The sequence below is a fragment of the Aulonocara stuartgranti genome, assembly GCF_965226115.1.
Source record: "Aulonocara stuartgranti genome assembly, chromosome: 7".
In the NCBI taxonomy this organism is placed as follows: Eukaryota; Metazoa; Chordata; class Actinopteri; order Cichliformes; family Cichlidae; genus Aulonocara; species Aulonocara stuartgranti.
Window position 1 is genome coordinate 8,541,016 of NC_138945.1, and position 21,247 is coordinate 8,562,262.

The following is a 21,247-nucleotide window of genomic DNA, read 5'->3' on the forward strand; positions in this document are numbered from 1 at the left end:
TCCAGACGCTTTTCTTTGCAAGCTCCTTTGACCATATGATTGTTGGGTTTTTCTCTGTATATATTATTATAGGGTCTACCTTACAATATAAAGTGCCTTGAGACAACAGTTGTTGTGATTTGGAGCTGCATAAATGAAACTGAATTGAAAGTTGTGTCACTCAATGAGTCATGAAAGCGTCTTCTTCACAAAAACCAAAACCGCAATTTTTGAAACCCGCCAACGTGGAAAATGTTCTCACAAAAACAACACCATGTTTCCGGAGTCTGACAAAAAGCCATCGACCCAGCAGCTGGTACAAACATCGCCTCGACATCCACCTATTTTGTAGCATTTGTGTTGCATACAAATGACCTCACAGGACGTGTTGCTATAAGGACACCACACACATAAGATGGCACTCGATTGTAATAGAAATAAAGTCAAGCCGAGCTGTATTGCCTCGAGCTGCGTCGAGTCGATTGGAGTAGGTACTAATGGAAAAAGTGCTTCCATCTTAACCCAGTCAGTTACCAATAGCACGGACTATATGCCTATATATGAGGAATATAGACTCTGCTGTTAACAGGTGAGGTTGAGAAATTTCCCTTGACCTGCAAGGTTACTCAGAGACAATACTTCCCCAGAGATAAGCAGGGTACTCATGGGCACGTGTACTGGGTAATACTCATAGGATCAGACTTGGACCTTTAACACTAAGGTCACTCAGGGTGCTGGATTTGGGATGAAAGCCCCTATTCATGGTAAGTGTAATGGCATCAGCCACACATGGGTAAATCAGTCCATTTGTTCACTTTATTAGTTTGGTTTGCAGTTTTCTTCATTAATATAATTCATTAATCATTTTATTTAAACCTAACACTGATATTATGAGGCGCGCGCATAATAGCATTGTGGGGGTTTTCTAAAAATGTTTTCTGTTTAATTATGTTTCTCTTTCTTTGAATTACCTGGTTTGGGGCTGTGGCTGTTTCCTGTCTTGACTCAGGATTCTGAGAACAAAATGCCTGCTCAGCAGGACCAACCATGTGCTTATCAGGAACAGGGGTGTTTTAGGTTTACTTATGTTATTCTGTGCTTAGTTAATATTAGTGTGTGTTTTTGTTTCCCCCCTACTGTGTGTAAATGGTTTGGCCAAACCACTTTAAAAGCTACCCTCATGTGTCTTTGTAATTAGGTCAGTTTGTGGGTTAAGTTGTGTCCACTTTGTTTGTTTAAGTTTCTGGAAATTACTTTGTGTAGAGTTATATTTAGTTGACCTCTTTTATGGGCCTGCTAATTATGTTTTGGAATTTTGTCTTTTTGAGAGTTAAAATAAAGAAAACCCTTTTTGAAGACATTTTTTTCTGTGTCCTCTATGCCTTGGCTGCTTGGTCCCTCGCAGTAAGGACCCTACTTGTCTTGATGACAGTGGCTTCTAACAGTCCCATCGTATTTAGATGTGACTGGTCCCCTCTGGGGATTAGGACTGTCTGGCCTTAAGTTAGCCAGTCTGGGTGCATCTCATCACTTAGCAGCTTTTTCCATTGTGCTGTCAGAAACTCATGGATTCCAGTTAGTTTTGGCCAGTAGGTGCGAATCATGTCAGGGCTGTCAAACTCTTCATACTTTACAATCTTTCTTGTATGCCTGCCACTGTAATGTTTAACTGTTCATGTAGTGCAATCCCCTCAGTTCTGCTCTTAGCTACACCAGCCACTGAGCATCTTTCTTCCATATGCTATTCCAGTATTGCTCCGTCTCCAGTCTTGGTGGTGCATTTCTCATATCATTCCTTTGCCACTGACAGTACAGATTGAATTATTTAGTGGAGAACAGCTGGCTTTTTCTCCTGGCTACTATCTCTCTGGTATACCGTTCCAAGTGGGTAGTCAAGGCTTGGTAATCGGCCACGGAGGGTCCAGGTTTCAAGCTTAGCCATGGTCTTCTCTTTCAGCTCAGCTTCTTTCAAACTCAAAGCCTTCAATGGACCAGTTGTTCATCGGGTTTGGTACCCAATCTCAGAGAGATGATGATATCTCCCCCATGGCCTGAGGTCCTGGCCAACCCTTGCCAAAGCATTTGTGTTGTACCTCATTTCTCATCTCTAGTTGTAGCAGTTGCTTCTTCTGGATGTTGGAACACTGAGCTATTAGTTGATTCGCTCTTAATCTAGAAGTTGGGTGACAAAGAAGCCATAGGTCCCACATCCTATTCATGTAACCACCTTTTGCTGGAATTCTTTGCATAGAAGCATTCCAACAGCTCCTTATTCTCATCCCTTGCCTTCTTGTTCCGGTAGCCCACTTCTTATTAAGGTCACTCCTCTTTAAAGTCAAATAAACGCAAGTTTCATAAAAATTCTAAAATGTCTTTTATCTTTTAAACTATGCTTAAAATTTTAATGAAGCTTATGCGTATTAGCTTCCACTTTGTATGGTTTAAATCTCAGTGCCCTGTCATTCTCCCTCTCATGCTCTCATTCATGCAGCCAGCATCCTCAAATTTCCACCCCACCCGAGTCACTCAGAGCACCATCAAAGCTCCTTAAGTCCAAGGGGTCCTGTCCTAAATCCTGTTGTCACTGGGATTCTGTTCTGCCATGATGAGTCATCGTATCTAATTGCCAAATGCATTAATTTTTCTATTGCAACAAATTATGTTCATTTCTTCCAAATTATCTCTCCTTATTGAACTACCTTTTTTTGTATTGGAAACATTTAGGAAATGATACTGGTATATGGGGATTCGACATATCACATTAGAGTTTGCATCAAATATCCTGTCCCATTTGACCTCCGATCTCATTTTTACAGTACACATCCTATACATAACCTTTCTTTCAAGTTGACAACAAAATGTGTTAAATCTTTAAAGAAAGTATTGCTAAGAGAAAGAGAATGAGGTGCAAGTTAGTTAGAAAAATTGTAGTATAATATTATATAACAAGTTATATTTATATACATGTATAACAACTTTTCCATGTCCAGTTATTTACAAATCAATACTTTTTACTTACTCCTACATAATGTTTGTCTAAACATCTGTCATGCCACCCTTATCTGATTTTTACTGCACTACAAACTTAAACTATTTTCTTAAAGTAAAAAAACAAAATAAAGAAAGTGAAATTAATATATAGAAATACTATAAAAAGTAAAAACTGCCAAGAAAGGTTTGGGCCCTTGGATTGTTTCTTATCGTTTGTTTTTTCAGTTTGAGCATGGCAATGCTCGACAATGGCAGAACAAAAATTTGTCTTTCTCTTAACCATTTACAATTTGGACTAAATGACATAACTTGGGTGTGTGTTTATGTGTATGTGTGTTTGCAATTTGACTGACGCTGTGTGCAGTAGAGGCCAGTCCATCCTGGGCTGCACTTGCATTCTCCATCATAAGCGCTGCAGTATGCTCCATTGTGGCAGTTACATGTGTGGATGCAGTTGGGTCCCCAGTGACCAGTTGGACAAGCTACAAAATGTGATAATCAAATGTTAGTGCTAGAACCAGTTGATGGCTAAATAATCTTTTCTAAAGAACCTTTCACAGCACAATAATTTTTTCATAACGAAGAATAATACAGGGCGGTAACATTATCAAGCATATATAAATTGCAATATATAATTATTTCCAGAGTAAACCCACATTGAGAGCAGTCACTGCCAATCCATCCTGGATAACACTGACAGGAGCCATCGATAGGATGACAGGTTCCATTGTTTGTGCAGCTGCAGCTCTGGGCACACTTCTTCCCAAAACGACCGCTGGGACACACTGTATAGACATGTGTTAACATGTGTCATACTTTACTCAGAATATTACATCAAAGATTAACATTAACAGGAAGCTTGACCACTAACCCTTTACCTACACTAGTTGAATTACGTGACCAGCATTTGTTTCTTGGAAGCAACAGTATGTGGCCTGTCACTCACCCTCATTACACAGTGCTCCCTTGAAGCCTGGCAGACATTCACACTGTCCTGTTATGTGGTGACATGGTCCATTACTATGGACACATTGTGGACAGGTCTGACTGCAGTGGTGACCAAAATAACCTGGCGAGCAGACTGCGAGCAAAACAGAGCAAACACAACATGCAATTTATAAAATTGTTGGATCATATATTTGTGGACAGTGAGGGGATATTTTTTGTGGTAATTTTATTCCTCTGTCCACCATCCTAGTGGATTTTACAGTACTGTGCAAAACTCTTGAGCCACCTTAAATGTATTTATATTTTAGTTAAAAGGAGCCAGAGAAGTTATCTTCTCCATGCTTTTTGAAGGTCTTTTAAATGTCTTTTTTGAAGATTGATTCTTTTCCACCCATTTTTAGTTCAGGCCTTGCACCTGACCATTTGCTGAGTGATGCTATTAGGCCATTTAATCATTTGACATTAATCATTCAAGCATAAGAAAACACACCTTACTCAAGAGTTGCTGTTCTCTGACTTTGTTGACTCTACTTTCTGGGACAGTACCCAAGCCTTCCCACTCTTGATTATAGCCAGTGAAGAGTGCTATATAAATCAATAAAGTAAAGTAAAGTAAGTGATTGTATATCAGTTGTTTGCCTTCTGTATTTAACTGTGTGAGGATATTTCTTGATTATAGACTTTGACAATGATACCCTACCTCCTCGAGTGGGTGTTGTGAAGCCTGGCAGACATTCACGCTTTAGCTTTTATTAACTAAAGTTAATTCATTTGATCGCTCCTAAAGTTTTTGGTGTTTCTGATAAAATTTGGTTTTCCACCTTATGTTGACTTTATTTGCATTGACACCTCTCAGCTCCACATCTTTCAACTTCTCATGGAATAATAAGCCAACAGGCCTCACTTGGCCATGGGACTTCTTGTCATTAAATGCTCAGATCACTTTTGAGCCTGTAAAAATATCTGACTATGTATATGAAAAGCTGCAATCCCTGAACAGTTAGTGTAATACTTTCGTTAAACTCCTTACATTAAAACAGAAAATCTGTAGTTACGTGTTTGACTTAAAATACTTGTGTCATCATTTGTGTCATTGTCCAAATACTTATGGACCTTCCTGTTATATATTTTAACATTAAACGAGTTAAGATAATAAGTACAAATATTTTAATTGAACCATGTCAAAATATTTTAAAGCCCCTAGTTTAAATCATCAGATGCAGGTTAATCATATCACATTTTGCTTTTGATGTTCATTTTTTCTTTCAAATGTGAAAACAAGGTTTATTTCTGTTCCAGACTTCTTTTTTTTTTAACAACACTGATATTAATCATGACTATTGATGTCTATAATAACTATTAAATCAGAGTGAGGTTAAATAAACCTATATATCATTTTAGCTCACCACAACCTATGTGATGATTTTACAGTATTGTGTGGTGTTGATGTAGGACTTACTTCTCTGACAGGTTGGGCCTCTGTATCCTGGAGCACACTCACAGGTTCCTTCATCTGGAGAGCAGGATGCTCCATTCTTACAGTTACAGGGGAGGGAGCAGTTTGGACCCCAGTGGCCCTCTGCACACACGCTGTCACAGTGGATACCTGTTCACACGCACAGATGTGTTTCCATCATTGCAGTACATTCTTACATTAATATGACTATCAAAGACTGCAATCCTGAATGTGAATGAAAAAAACCAAAACATCTATTGATGCTGAAGGAGAAGTGAGTCCATTGCTATTTTTTAGAGGTCTAATTGAGGATCAGCAGCAAAGCCCCCTGCCAACCCCCCCTGGTGAAGATCACAAAAAGAAGAAAAAAAGGGAGAGTAAGGCATCATAAGCTTTTAATTACGCCTTACAGTAAAAAACAATGGTCCCATCCTGGACAGAGGCCATAATACTGGATCTTCCTAAAGAAGGCAAAGACCCGACAGAGTGTCAGTTTTAAAGCCCAATAATTATGTTAAATGCAGACCTCCGCATTTTGAATACAATCTTAGCATGCAGACTTAATTTAAGTCGTGTCTTCTGTTGTAGTAGCCGCTGGTCCGTCTGTGTATCCACCATGTTTCATCTGTGTGTTCTCCCTGCTGTCCATCGTCACTTACCTCTGCCCATCCTCCTTCATGTTCGTGCTCTGGTTCGTGTCTTGTAGTTTAGTTGTTCTCAGTTTAGACAGTCTGCAGTCCCGTTTGCCGTTTTTCTATTTTGTACTTTGTGTTCAATAAACCACCTTCACACCTTTACAAGTGCTTGCGATTGGATCCTCCTTTATCATCTCCACACGGCTCATCTCACTCGCCGTGACAGTATTTTATATCCTATAATAAAAGCTGTGTTTGTTTGTTTTTGTTAAAGTTCTGTCTGTGAATCTGCATTTGGGTCCTACGCTGCCTGCTTCACAGCCAGTTTATGACACATGGCACATTGTAATTAGGTATTACCCGTCCATCCAGCCAAACAGCGGCAGTGACCAGTAGCGTGGTGACATCCATCAGCATGATTGCAGTCACAGCGTTCTTTACAATCCAGACCATAGGTACCATCCTAAGGGGAAAAAACAAACAAACAAGGCAATCCATGAAGAAATGTAAAAACATGTTCATTCATATGACATGTGGCATTTGGTTATCAAGATAATCAAAAATATGGTGTATGGTCTGAGGTGTGGTTTGGCTCCGTTTCAAAATACAGATGTTTAGTGTTATTAAAAGCTGAGGTCCAAAAACAGTTCAAAAACGTTCAAACTTCTCAATATCAGATTTTGTCTTTGTACTATATTTATTCAAATATAAAATTTAAATGATTTGTATTTTTGTTGTTTGAATTCTATTTACAAATTTAATAAGATACCACTTTTTTGAAAGTAGTGATAAAACATAGAACAATGATTTTCTTTTTCAAAAAACTTTGGGAGCTTCCATATAATCCTATAACTCACCTGACAGTGGAGTTCACATCTCTCTCCTCTCCAGCCCGGAGCACAGGTACAGTGACCATCCAATGGGTTGCACGCTCCTCCGTTCCCACAAATGCATGCGGAACCACATCCCAAACCCCAGGTGCCACTGGGACAGTTGATGGAGCAGTCTAACCCATGCCACCCTGATTAGACAAGGTAATTTATATTTGAACACATGTAAACCTTACTTTTGATTAACTTATGAAAGCATTTTTATTCAGTGCAGCACAAAGATCAAAATATTTCTGTATTAATATAACACACGAACTGAGATTTGTATTAATTTGATAAACTGAACTAGTTGAACTAGTGCTCAAATATAGTGTAGAATATTTACTTCATTTGACCGAGTTTTGAAAGAGAGAGGGAGAGAGAAAACTCGAAAGCCTACACAGAATGATACTGTACCATAGAAATAAAAACACAACTATGGACATTGATGAAGGTTATTTTTTATATTGTGGGGACAAAAGAGACTATTGAAAAAGATCAGTTAAACAAATGTTAGTGAAGAGAAGCAAGGTGAGCATCACAAAATGTGTTGCAGGCTCTAATGTGTGTGCAGAGGAGATAAAGGTGTTGCTGGACTAGGAAGGCAAAGTCTCTGACCTCGCATTTTCATTCTAGGCTTCTACAGGCAGTGCTCATGAATTTAGACAATACTTATTTAACTTTTGCAATCCTTTGACTTTAGTTTAAATTCTTGGATTCCTATATTCAGTTATCATTCAGAGCAAATACTGCTTTATCTCAGCAACAGTGCACTATGGACCTGGGAATATTTTAGATGTGATGAGTCAAACGTTTGACTCATCAAGTGTTTATCAGAAGGATATTAATAACCAATCCAGGGGAACTATATAGAGAAATGGCTGTAACTTGTAGCAAATGCAGGGGTTATATTAACAGTAACTAACCTGGCTTACAGGAACAGGATCCATCTATGGGGGAACACTTAGCTTTGTTCTTACAGTTGCAGCTGGAGGAGCAGTTCACACCAAATGTTCCTGCTGGGCATGGCACTGAACATATGGGACCCTGAGAAGATTAACAGACAAAATGCTAACAGTGACGATGAAAACAACACAGTTTCATTTTTTGGTAACTTTGCTTGCTTTTGTCTTTTGTGTAAAGTTTGATCATCAACAGACCTGAAGGGACAGTTCATCAAACTGTATTTGACATAGTCACATAGCACATTAAAGACTTCTGAGCCACTCTTCTTTTACTCTTGTTTCTTTTCTGCGTGCCTTATAGCTTTGGATAGCTTCATTATGGCTGTTTAAAATGTTTGAGTGTAGCTGCATAGCCACTTAAAGAGAGGCAACCAAACATTTCTTAGATGTTATTTTTCATGGCAGTGTAATACATGCAAAAATGAAACAAACTATTTCCTATCAGCTTCTTAGAATATTATAAGCAGGAGATTTAAGATTTTGGATTCTGTATAGATGAGGATCATATTGCCACATCTATATAGAACCCAAAATGCAAACAATTGCTCACTGAATCTATTTGGATACGACTACTGTGGCTGGAGAACTGGTTGCCTTGACACAATTCTTTAAGCACATAATGTAGCCTCACAAGCTACATTATTCAAAGGAATTGATGTTGTGAGGAATAATTCTGAGCTTTGACTACACTCGTTGCTAAGCTAACCCATTTTGCTTTCACTTACAGAGTAGGAGACAAGTAAGTAGGGAACCCAACTCTAGGAAAGGAAGCAAATATTTAGATTTTCTAAAATTTTCAACAGTCCCAAAATAGTTGTGTCCAGACAGACAAAACTATCATGTGTAAGTGTGTGAAAAAGGAAAATAATTAAGAGCTTTTTTCTGAAAACAGAATTGCACATTTTGTCGACGTTTCAACCTGTTGCCACTAGATCTTTCTACAAAGCCACATATGCAATAACAGTACGGGCAGAGCCTCACATTATCCATTTGTTTGTTGGTAATTTTTGAAACATTAATCTATACTGGAATGATGGTTGTGAATAAGGCAGTCAGGCGGGTTAATGGGCCCACACAGTGTTTGGAAGTATAACTTGTGCTTGTATTATGTATCTTACTTAAGAAAGGCAAATAGATTTCCCATGAACAACATGCATTAACAATTCCCAGCAGAAAATACTGCTTGCATTACTCTGCAACATTTCCTTCATTGCCAAATAACTCCCATTTAAATTGCCAGAATTATGCACCCCTCTGCCTTCACATCCCATTCTTAATGCATAGGGTTTACAGTAGCTATAACAGCTGCTATTTACACCTATAACAGCTTCAACGCCTCTGGGAAGGTGTTTATGGGAATGCCCAACTCCTGCAAAACAACCCCACAACTTAGGCTACGTTCACACTGCAGGCGAAAGCGCATCAAATCCGACTTTTTTGACCCTATGCGACCCATATCCGATCATGGTATGACAGTGTGAACAGCACAAATCCGATATTTTCAAATCTGACCTGGGTCATTTTCCGATACATATCTGATGTTTTAGAAAGCGACTGCTGTTTGAACGGTCATGTCGCATTAAATCCGTCTTTTACATCACTGACACAAGACAGACGCCAATTATCAGCGGCGGAGAAGACATCGTGAACGCTTCCTGGCCATCCAGTGTAGATGTCAGTGAAACTGTTGGGAAGACAGTATTGGAGAAATGTGAACATTTTATTTGTACTGTATAATCTGCAGATTCTGACAGAAATCTGCAACTATCCTTTGAAGCACCGCTCCTCTCTAAAACAGCCACTTGCAAATAACAAAATAACTTTATAACATAAAGCAAAATTGGGAAACGTAAAGTAGGAAAAAAGTCTTTATATTAACGGCCATCAGTCAAACAATACTGTTTGGTCTGGGTCTAAACAGAGTGCGTTGTGTGTGACGTCTTCTTTTGCCGCTTTGAGCGTTCACACTAGAACGTGTTTGCTGTCACATTTTATTTGTAGCGTGAACAAGCAGACAAAAAAATCGAATTTGATCAAAAAATCGGAATTGAGCATTAAGACCTGCAGTGTGAAGGTAGCCATAATCCCCCTCCGCCAAACTTTAGACTTGGTACAATGCAGTTAGACCAAATACATTTTTCCTGGCAAATATCAAACCTAGACTTGTTCCCCAGATTGCCAGATGAAGAGACACGATTCATCACACCAGTCAACATGTCTCCACTGCTCTGGAGTCCGGTGGCAGTGTGCATCCAACATTTTGCATTGTGCTTGGATGCAGCTGCTGGGCCATGAAAAAGGAATTCCATGAAGCTCTCTATCTCATGTTCTTGAGCTAATCTGAAGGCCAGAGGAAATTTGGAGTTCTGTAGCTACTGACTCTGCGGGGCGATCGTGGCTCAAAGAGTTGGCAGTTTGTCTTGTAACCGGAAGGTTGCCGGTTCGAGCCAAGTCTCGGTCATTGTGTCCTTGGGCAAGACACTTCACCTGCCGCCTGCTGGTGATGGCCAGAGGGGCCGATGGTGCGATATGGCAGCCTCGCTTCTATCAGTCTGCCCCAGGGCAGCTGTAGCTACAACTGTAGCTGCCTCCACCAGTGTGTGAATGTGAGAGTGAATGAATAGTGGAATTGTAAAGTGCTTTGAGGGCCCCGAAAAGCGCTATATAAATGCAATCCATTATTATTATAAAAAGTGGTGATCCGTATGCCTCAGTATTTTATGTGGCCCACCACTTTTATGCTATTGTTCCTAATCACTTACACTTTGTTCTAATAGTTATGTGGGATACTTAGAAGTGAATAATTTCATGACAGGTGGCATCCTAGCACAGCCTAGCTTCATAGGTTATTAATGTGTTATTATTTGGAAACAGATGGTTTTGCATTTTGCAGCTCTGTTTATGCTGCTTACTAACTGCAGTGATTACTGAATTTAGACAGCAATGCATCACATTGCTGCTTTTCAAAAAACATGCAATATGATTACAGCAGTGTCTTACAATATTGCATGTACCGTGTGCAGTATACTTAGGTCTGATATCATGCATCACATATTTATGATTTGTGACATAAAACACTCACTGGCATTAACACATACTAATATATGGGTTTACCGTGAAGCCTGGAGCACAGATACACTCTCCAGTGACACTGTGGCAATCAGCACCATTCTGGCACTGGCACACCTGCTGACAGGACTCGCCATAAAATCCTGGAGTGCACGTCTCATTGCAGTAGAGACCTGACCAACCAGGCAGACATGTGCACTCCCCTGATATCGGGTGGCAGCTGGTGACAAGAGAGAAAACGATAATAGTTATAAACTTTGTTGAGGTGTTTCCTACAGTCAAGATTCCTACTAGTCAGTACTATTTCCTACTTAAAGTATTTAGTGTGCTTGAAACAAATTTTTCTATGACCTGTTTTTTTTAAGATCAGTGACTATCTCTAGTATTTAATCTCAAAGGTTAGCTAACACACTAGTAGCATTTCTGCAGTTAGCTACAAATATGAAGTGCACTGTCATGCTTCCCTGTGGGACTGAGCTTTAGCTTTTCTTTTAGCTTGTACAATTTCTCTACATCCAAACAGTGCTCACTGGAAACATACTGAAAGCCTAACAGCAGTGGCAACAGGCAAATCAGGCCATAAGTGTTTCTTCTAGCTGTCTTGGTCTAAATCTGAAAAAACAAAAACAAAAACAAAACAAAAAACCTAATCAAACTATCAAACTATCAAAAATCTAAATCTAAAAATTAATTACAATATACCTGAGGAAGACTTTTTTCATTTTTCAGTGTGTGGGTTAACTGTAGTAATACAGGTGAAATGTGGCTATATTTGATAGTAACAGAGTTTGACTGACAGATGGTGTAGCTGACACAGCAGTCCCATTGAGAAAGAAGCAGAACAGCTGTTATCTGCAATGACACATGCAGCCCACCAGCTGTGCTAGGCTAACTGATCACTACACTCAGTTGTCTACAGACACAGCGGTCATATACACAAATCTATACACGCAACATGTCAAACTGCTAAAACCCAAAAGATACAAAGGAAACACAAAGTTATATTTTGGAATTCGGGGAACCGTGAGGCAGCATTAATCAAATGGCTTCAAACTGACCTGATCTGCAGATCAAAGTTTGTCAAAGATGACAACATGATTTACTACATACCCACGAGTGCTTTGGACATAGCACGGACATTTCCTATCGCAACGTAGGCCATAGATTCCTTCAGGACACAGTCGGACATCACATGTCTTTCCTGTGTATCCTGGCTCACAAAGACACATTCCATTGCTGTGGTAGCACTTGCTGTTGTTTTCACAATTACATGTCTTTGCACAGGCAGCACCATAAGTACCAAGGGGACACTCATCCTGGCACCTGTTTATAGAGACACAGAAATATCCAGAGACAGTGATTAGGAAAAAGAGGTGGTGATCAATGACCATTCTCTCAAATGAAATATGAATTGTTGCGTATTTAGCTCCGTGACTATGGAAAGAGGCCTAAGGTTAATTTGTTTTTTACTGGCTGCAAATCTGGAATGTGTGGTTGTCTGTCTCTTGACAGTCAGAAATATTATAATTCAGATCATTTATCAGTACATATCCATATTTTATATCTATGTATAAATACAAAGAGTGATGAAACCTGCAGCTTCAGATTCTGTGAGATGTCGGCTTTCAGCACGTGCATGTCCATGCCCGTCAGGTGCATTTTTGCAGAATCCATTTACCTGCTCTCATTTGTTGTTTTAGCTGTTTGGCAGTTGTTGAAATAGTTTAGTGACCTTTAACCTGAGATTTTGGCGTTTTTCTGGCAAAAATCATTTATATTAAAAAAAAATCGATTCAGGATGTAATGAATCGATATTTCATTATTCAAACTAAAATCAGTTTGAATCGGGAAATCAATTTTTTTAAACCAACACTAGATAGCGAGCAACCAGGTCGAAAACAACATTGTGTTTCTGGTGTCCAAGGTTCAAATAACAGAGAGACTCTCCTTTCCAGCACCTTGGCATAGAGTTTTCTACCTATAATTGGAACTCACCCTCTGGTCTCCCTTCTTAAAGATGGAAACAACCACGCCAATCTGCCAATCCAGAGGTACCGACCCTGACCCCTCCACACAACATTGTAGGGGCGTGCCAACCAAGACAGCCCTACAACATCAAGAGCTTTCGGGAACTCAGGGTGAACCTCATCCACCCCAGGGGCCCTGACACCAAGGAGTTATTTAACTACCTCAGGGACCCCCAGAGATAGATGAGTTGTCCCTCTTGTCCCTATCCGGTCTTTAAGTCTGACGTCATTAGACATTTCTGGGCACAAACTCTGCTGCAGGTCCCTAAGTCAAATGATCACTGCAGCATTACTGTTAGATTTGTATTGTTGATTGTCATTTATGCTTAGAAATATTTACTTATATATGCTTAGAGTTTTGTAATTAGTTGTAGATTGGTAGAGGTTTTGATCCTTGATAGTCTGCAAACTTTGTGTGTATTAGACAGCACTTTGGGAGCATGAGAGGTCATACCGTGTCTTATTGTTTTATGGTAGGATTAACGTAGTTGCGTCTGTTCTAGTCTAAGTGCTCTTTGTTTAGATGAACTGCAGGACTTCCTCACCGTGTTATCTAGGATGAACCATCTAGGGTGAGGGGGAGGCTACCCTCTTCCTGACCAAGGATGTTTGACCCTTTGATCAGCAGTCCACACACACACACACACACACACACACACACACACACACACACACACACACACACACACACACACACACACACACACACAGGCAAGGTACTCTTTGTGTGTATGTAGACATCATATGTTAATGAACTTATGCATATTCATGTAACCTCAATAAAAGAACAGTGGTACGGGAGAACGGACGAGAGCAACTGGGGTCAAGCGAAGGAACGGTGCCTGTCCGGTTCTCTCCCGTGCACGAGAAACATGAAGAAGCTTGCCTACTTGTGTCTTGCTTTGCAGTGTAATTATATTGTCTTCAACGTTCCAGCGGATGGGTTCAAGCTACAAACCTATCATTAATTGGTCCTTCGAGAGCCGGAGCCCTGGAATCGCATTCACCGAGGGGAGGAGGGACACGCTGAAAGACTGACGTCAGCCAGGAAGTTCCTGTGGATTCACGGTCTATCTTTCTCCTCGATGAATGGCGATCGGCGGGATTCGAAGCTGATATTACACGCTAAGCAACGCCAAGTAAGTTTGAAGAGGCCGACTCTATAACCGTGTCGTTGTGCAGTCTCCGCCATTTTGCGAGGCGTTGAGAAGTTCGCTGCTTTGTGTCCCGAAAAAGAGGTTTTGGTTAAATCGCCCAAGGGTCCCAAGCGTCCGGTGAGTGTCCGGTTTTGAAATCGCCCTGGGTGTGTGTCCCGAGCGTCCCTTCATTGGGTTTTGTCGCGCGAGTGGGTGAGCGTCCCACAACTGGGTCAGGGTCCCGAGTGGTCCGGTGTGAGTCCGGAGTAGGCCTATTTTGTGTTGTTGTCATTGTTGTTGTCGTCGTCGTTTTTGTTGTTGTTGTTGTGTGAGTGTGTGCGGAGCAGAACACGTGGTTTGTGACACCGACTGTTGTTGTTATCATGGGTTTCTAAGCAACCAAGAGTGAGTTGGAGGGAGACAGACGTTTGTGCTGGACTTTGCTCCTGGCAGCTGACACAAAATGTTAACTCTTTAGCTTGCCCTGATCGACAACAGCCTGTGTGCCAGACCATAGACGTAATTGAGGTGGATAGTTGTTAAAAGTAATCTACATTAAGCTTGTGGTTGCTTAAATTCAGTACAATGACATGTGAGGTGAAGTGATATAGGTAAATATTTAAACTAATGAAGTGCATAGAGGCACTTGACCTGTGTGAAAGACTGTCGTCTTGTTATGAGCCATTGTTGAGATATGGAGCACACCTGTGAAAACAACTAATATGCTGAACCCTGTATGAAACATCTAAAAGTACATGATGGAGAAGCTGTATTGAATATGAAAGTGTAAGACTTTGCCGCTGTGGGCAGAGCATGCAACTACTGTGTGATGTTGCGTTGCAGTTTTTTTTCTGAGCTGATGAGCAAGCTACACATTATCAGATCAAGAGCTGTCTGGAAACTACTCAAAGAGGGGGAAACAGAGAGTGTGCAGCGTTCCCGTGAGCAGTTTTCCTGCACCTTGACTCGTGTGTGTGTGTAGCATCAGCATCATGTTTTTGTTTATTTGTTTTGTTGGGTTAAAAATAATTTAATAAACTGGTGATTATATTTATGGATCACCATGGTATCATCGGCCATGTGATTTATTTATGCAAATGAAAAAGAGGAAGAATTTATATTGTAGATGAAAAATAAATCATAGGGAAAAGGTTTTGTGTTGATCAGCCAAAAACAACCACGATTTTATTTTTTGCTTTTAAGAAAGGATTGTTCACAAAAACAGAGAGAGAGATGTGTGTTGATTAAGCAGCGATGATAATAATGAAAATGTCTTAGTTTGTCACTTTCAGGTGAAAAGCAGACCTGAATCAATCAATTTTCCACATGCAGCAGTCGGAAGAAAGTTATATTTCAACATCATTGGAAACATGCAGGCCAAGTTTCTGGCTGACTTATTTACAGCGCCATGTGTCTCTCAACCTCACAAGCAAGCAAGCTCTCACCCCTCCCTGAAGACAAGGAATGCAGCTCCAAAGCAATAACATGATAAAGAGACAGCAGCAAGTCCTGAGCAAAGAGTCCCAGCAAAGCAGCAGCAATGTGGACAAACAGCATCAGAGAAGAAGAGCAAACCCATCATCCTGACTGATCGGATGGATGGCACTGTGTTTACAACAGGCTGTGACTTCACTGTGCATGTGAAGAAAACGTTTGAGGAGAGCTGAACAGTTGGAGTTTGACATTTGCCACCTGTGGAGTAAAATGGCAAGAAGAGACAGTGGAATACAGGACAAAGCTGAAGGAGAACTGCCGGCTGTTGGACTGTTGAAGTGGGAGAGGACAACAGAGTGAGAGGACAACAGAGTGAGAAGACTAGGTGAGAACACATAGGAATTATTTAATGTGGGAAATCAAAATTTGGGTTAGCAAACCTGGGAAAAACAAAACTGACTGCTTAAGTTGGAAAATTGTGAAGGAGTCTGAAACACTGCAAAAATAGAAACATATACAAAATCACACACACAAGCACAATATGCATTAACCCTACTAACACAAACACAAGAGAGCTTATGAAGATTAGACAACATCTTAAGCGTGTGAGTCTGTTTATCATCTTGTCCAAGTCACCTCGTGTGATGCAAAAACCAGTGGACTCATAGCACATTAGTTAAGAAGTGATCAAATAATAGCAGAGAAATGTGTAGGAAAGGCAGAGAACATGCTCTGTTGGATATGCAGCTCCACAGACATGCATTAAACCTGCCTAATAACAAACACACATGCAATGAAAATTAGCTTGTTATCTTTCATCAGTGCTAAAATAGTGTCAATTTAGCAGACACTTGTTATCAAATGCTGAATTTATCCAATGCAAAAAATTGACTCTCTAGGTTGCAGGACAACAATTTAAACTTTTGTGGGAAAAAAGATTCTGGTTTGACCAACTAGTGATCAGATAATACATTTAGTGTTAATATAGTAAATTGGGAGAAGCTTCCTGCTTGATTGATGCAGCACAAGTTTACTACTAAATTTACTGTATGAGGGAAATTCTCTTTTAGTGATAACATTTTGAACATGCATTTCTGTTGTCCTGTCAACTTAGTGGGTTAATAGCCGATATGCAAATTATTTGATTGGTTTTTAGATTAATGAAAGGTGACTGAATTCTAGCACGAGTGAATGGGATGTGTTGGAGTTTGTTAGAGTGGAGACTCTAAAACACTGAGTTTCCTGTTTTGATGTGCGAGTGAATCCTGTATTTAGATACACAACTCTGAATACGTCAGAACAAACTTCTTTTGTGAAGTGCATGACAGCATGTCACATGTTTTATGATGAAGGGAAAAAGGAAAAATTGAATAAAATAGATCTGTGGCCTAAATGAGTGAAGAGCACAGACCTGGTGATTAAACTCATAGTTATGTGGTGTGGTGTGTTGTGCAGCTGATGGTTGGTTTGGAGTGAATCTAGCTGATGATTCTTCTCCTGTTGTGAAGTTGATGAGGAGTTTGTGTCATGACTTAACAAGGCCTTTTTATTTTGATACTTTCACAGTGCACTGAAAGTTTGGTTTGATAATCTCTGTTATTTTTTATTTTTCATTTTTGAACAAGCACTGATTTTTGCTTGTGAATTTCTTTTCTTTGAGCAGATCTGAAAGTCGGGAATTAAAAGCGTTACACGTCGTCAAGACAATTGTTGCAAGTGAGTTTCTCCACATTTAAAATGGGCTCAGGAGAAAGCCACTTATTTGGGACAATTAGGAAATGAGAGTCCCCCCCAAAAAGGATTCAACGAGGAAATCCAGTCTAAATTATTTTTCTTTTTGAAATAACGTCGTTTTGCTGAGCGTGGAAACGAATGCGATGATAATTTCCACAATTAGCAAAAGAAGGAACCACTGAGTGAATGAGTAAGAATTTTAAAATAACTGACTGACTGAACATGATTGTGTGAAGTTAACCCCCACCTGACAAAGGTGCAGATGAACCCATGTGTTTCCTTTTACAGGAGCAGAAAGATGACAGCAACACTCGAGGTTGCATGATGATTTAACCTTTTAAATGCCATTTTCTGTGTCTGTGCATTTATCAGGTGTGTTATTCATAGGCTTGTGTTGCTCACAGAGATAACTGTGACAAAGTATGCATACGCCTGCGCAAGCGCTAATATTTGCATTTTCTTTTCTTACAGCATGCCAGTTCTTCATGTGAATTGATGATGCGATTTATACCAGGACAACTGGTTGATGTTTTTTCCTACTACAGGATTTCTGGGTTTATGTGTGAGGAAAACTGTGTTTACAGGTTATGAGTGGTGATGCTGTTGCATTGTGTTGATGGGAAAATGTGAAGGTTACTTTGATAATGTGAATAACATGTGTGAAATTTCCTGTGTTGAGAACTGGTGTTACTTCTTTCCACAGCTATAGATGGCTAACTTTATGGTCTTTTTATGGCACCTCTGGAACCTGTCGACCTGCGTCTGACCACCAATGGTCACTGTGTTGCTAATGTTTGTTGCCCAGTGAGAAGCGCATAGCTGACAGGACCAGGCAGTGGTTGAGGTCAAAGGTCAAGCTGGTTGGGGCCCATCATGAGATCAGACCTTGGAGCCACAGCAAGGACCATTTTAACTGCCTGCAAAATAGCGAGAGACCCTCCTGGATTTATCAGAGCCACTGCAAGAGGTCGAGGTCCCAGGAAACCCCGGCACCCTCAAGACAGCACAATAGAGAAATCTCACACTTGGTTGTTTCAGTGGTGAGGGGGGAGTGCTGATTGAGCCCCCGTAGGGTAAGCTCGCACTTCAACCTCCAGCCTCTGATCAACTCTAGGGCAACCAAGTGCGAGGCGTGACGGACCTGTGTGCGACCAGGACCCTCTTGGTTACCTTGACTACGACGCTCATCCTTATAGGACCCCAGCTGGTGCCGGAAACAGCTGAACCAGGAGGAAGGCAGAGGAGATGGACACATGACAACTCTCACCTAAGAGAGACAGATCCAGCAGGCCCAAAATCAGGACTATGCATGACGAGAAGGAGTGCCTGAGAGGATCGTCCACAGGATGGGAGCTGAGGCCAGGAGAGGCTTCAGGAGGATCAGAGATCATCTTCAGCACAGCAGACATCACACAGAGAGCTGTGCTACTGAGCTTCCAGGAGATCAAGAGGAGACTTCCCACAGCAAGATGTTAAATAAAATGAAACATTCAATATTGACGCTGAGAAAGACAATTAAGGTGTACGACGTGCTCTGCCTTAAATCTTCAGCAGCGTTGGGATATGAAAACTCGAGGGATGAGGGGAGCGTGCCAAGCTCCACCGACAGCGCAGAAGGAGTTCGAGGATGACGTCATGATTCTGTGAAAAGCACAGGAACCAGAAGCTATGGTGGTGATAACAGCAGTTTCCTATGAACATCACCTAACGCTGTGCCACTGTACTGTGCATACGATGACACTCTGAAGGCTGCTGGGATCATAACAGCAGTAAGATGACGGAACCCAGCACCCTTTCCACAGAGAGCTTTTTCTGCAGAGCGTGGACAATTAAGGAGTCATAAATATCCCCCTCACAAGACGAAGGTCTGAAGTCAGGTGATGGGGGCTGGTAAGAGGCCATAAAACTAGAGTGCTGAGAAGTCTGCAGCTTGGAAATAGCTGAGACCCATGTTGACGAACAACAAAACCAACTGGTATGTTTGAATGTCTATTCTACATACATTTGGACTCTGGTCCTATGGACAGTGATGGAAACAACTGGAAGAGACATTCATGACGCCCTGCAGAGCTTAAACCACTCTGCAGAGAGACATGTGATGTGCACACCCGGAGGAAGCATCACCAAGCTGAGATGTTTTTGGAAATGTTATCTTCTTATTTTCACTATTAAATTAACAATTTGTTTGTTTGTGGGATGCAGTTTGCCATGAGATGAGATCAATGAGGAATGGGATAACTGCTAATACATTTGTTAAACTGTGTACCTTTTCAGTAATTTAGGGTGATTTGACATATGCTGAGTATAAAAAGGTTTGCATTGAAACTGTCAGACATGAGGTATTCATACCTGGGAACTTTTCTAGCATAAAGGTCAAAAAGGGGGGAAATGTTAGATTTGTATTGTTGATTGTCATTTATGCTTAGAAATATTTACTTATATATGCTTAGAGTTTTGTAATTAGTTGTAGATTGGTAGAGGTTTTGATCCTTGATAGTCTGCAAACTTTGTGTGTATTAGACAGCACTTTGGGAGCATGAGAGGTCATACCGTGTCTTATTATTTTATGGTAGGATTAACGTAGTTGCGTCTGTTCTAGTCTAAGTGCTCTTTGTTTAGATGAACTGCAGGACTTCCTCACCGTGTTATCTAGGATGAACCATCTAGGGTGAGGGGGAGGCTACCCTCTTCCTGACCAAGGATGTTTGACCCTTTGATCAGCAGTCCACACACACACACACACACACACACACACACACACACACACAGGCAAGGTACTCTTTGTGTGTATGTAGACGTCAATTACTGAGAGAGAGAAAAACTGTCTAAATTCTTTCTTCTCTAATAAAATGATCAGCGCTCTGCTCTACCAGGTGTAACAATTAAGTTTAACATCCAGGCATCCATGAAAACAGAATTTATGACATTTAACGGCTTTAGAAGTTAGCAGGGAGTTAGCTTGCTAGCTTCCATCTAAATATAACTAACCATGTTCTGACTGAAGGATTTATGAAACAAATTCAAACGTACAGCTCTGCTATCACTTCCAACATAAATGAAGACAGAAAACTAAACAGCAGCGACATTTGTAAGGTTACTGAAGTTAGCTGATATATAATGATGTGCTACGTGATCGCTAGTGTGACAAAGCTATGTAAGCATTACTTAAACAGTAAATCTGGAGGACAAATGCTAATGAACGCAGGAATTTTTCCCACTCGATAAAAGTTAATGTGAGGGCTTCCAATGGTTAGGGGCAAATACCATCGCATGGCAGGATGCCGTAAACAGACCAAACCTCAGTCAGGAGAACAACTGAGATAATCCATCCACAATACGAGGTTAGTCATTAATATGCTGCTGCAAGGGCTGGGCTGTAGTTACATCGTAAGGTTTTAAAAACTGAGCTTTAAAATGATTAGTGGTAATGAAAACCGAGAGAAGCCAACAGTGATCACTGACAGTTTTTAGGGGCTTGTTGAGATTAAATAGAACAAGATACAAAGCATTAAAACATGTTAAAAACACAACAGCCTTATTAAATGCAGACTACTTTGGGCCCGGAAGCAGGATTCATCACGCCATCACTTAAAGACCGGATACTCCGCTTCCTCCACGGATGACATGCCAGTGGGATTAAGGAGGTTCTCGAGTATTCCTATTCTTTACTATCTAAATAAATTCACTGAAATTTTTACACTAAGTCCTGCATTTGAATCCTGCTTTGCCTCGTGGTGTCCTTGGGTTTTGCACCGAGGGTTTTGAGTTTTTTGTGAGCTCATGATCTGTTTTGATTTTGATAAAGAACTTATGTTTAGCTTTTTTAGTTTTCTGATAGTAGTTGATCATTGTTCCTCTGTGTTTGGTCATTCCCATTTTTGATCCCTCTCTGTTTCCCATGTCTGTCTAGTTCTGTGTTCTCTGTCTGTATTTGTCTGCTCTCCCTGTTCAGTTGTGTCAAATTAGTCTTCTCTCCCCAGTCAGTCATGTCTCTGTTTATCATT

At 40.6% G+C, this 21,247-nt stretch overlaps 1 protein-coding gene and 1 long non-coding RNA gene across 3 annotated transcripts in view; one reads left to right on the forward strand and one right to left on the reverse strand.

Annotated features, from left to right (window-relative positions):
* LOC309711596 overlaps positions 1–21,247 on the forward strand; it is a 224,505-nt gene that overhangs the window by 27,823 nt on the left and 175,435 nt on the right. The gene's annotated exons all lie outside the window — the stretch shown is intronic.
* Positions 1–21,247, reverse strand: part of megf10 (multiple EGF-like-domains 10) — a 62,267-nt gene that overhangs the window by 16,638 nt on the left and 24,382 nt on the right. The window contains exons 9-17 of the mRNA XM_082542000.1: positions 12,023–12,235; positions 10,958–11,132; positions 7,805–7,925; positions 6,867–7,030; positions 6,370–6,472; positions 5,378–5,524; positions 3,917–4,051; positions 3,627–3,755; positions 3,324–3,452 (exon numbers count right to left, since the gene is read on the reverse strand). Of these exons, the coding sequence (XP_082398126.1) occupies positions 3,324–3,452; positions 3,627–3,755; positions 3,917–4,051; positions 5,378–5,524; positions 6,370–6,472; positions 6,867–7,030; positions 7,805–7,925; positions 10,958–11,132; positions 12,023–12,235 (1,316 nt within the window). The remainder of the gene's footprint in view (positions 1–3,323; positions 3,453–3,626; positions 3,756–3,916; positions 4,052–5,377; positions 5,525–6,369; positions 6,473–6,866; positions 7,031–7,804; positions 7,926–10,957; positions 11,133–12,022; positions 12,236–21,247) is intronic.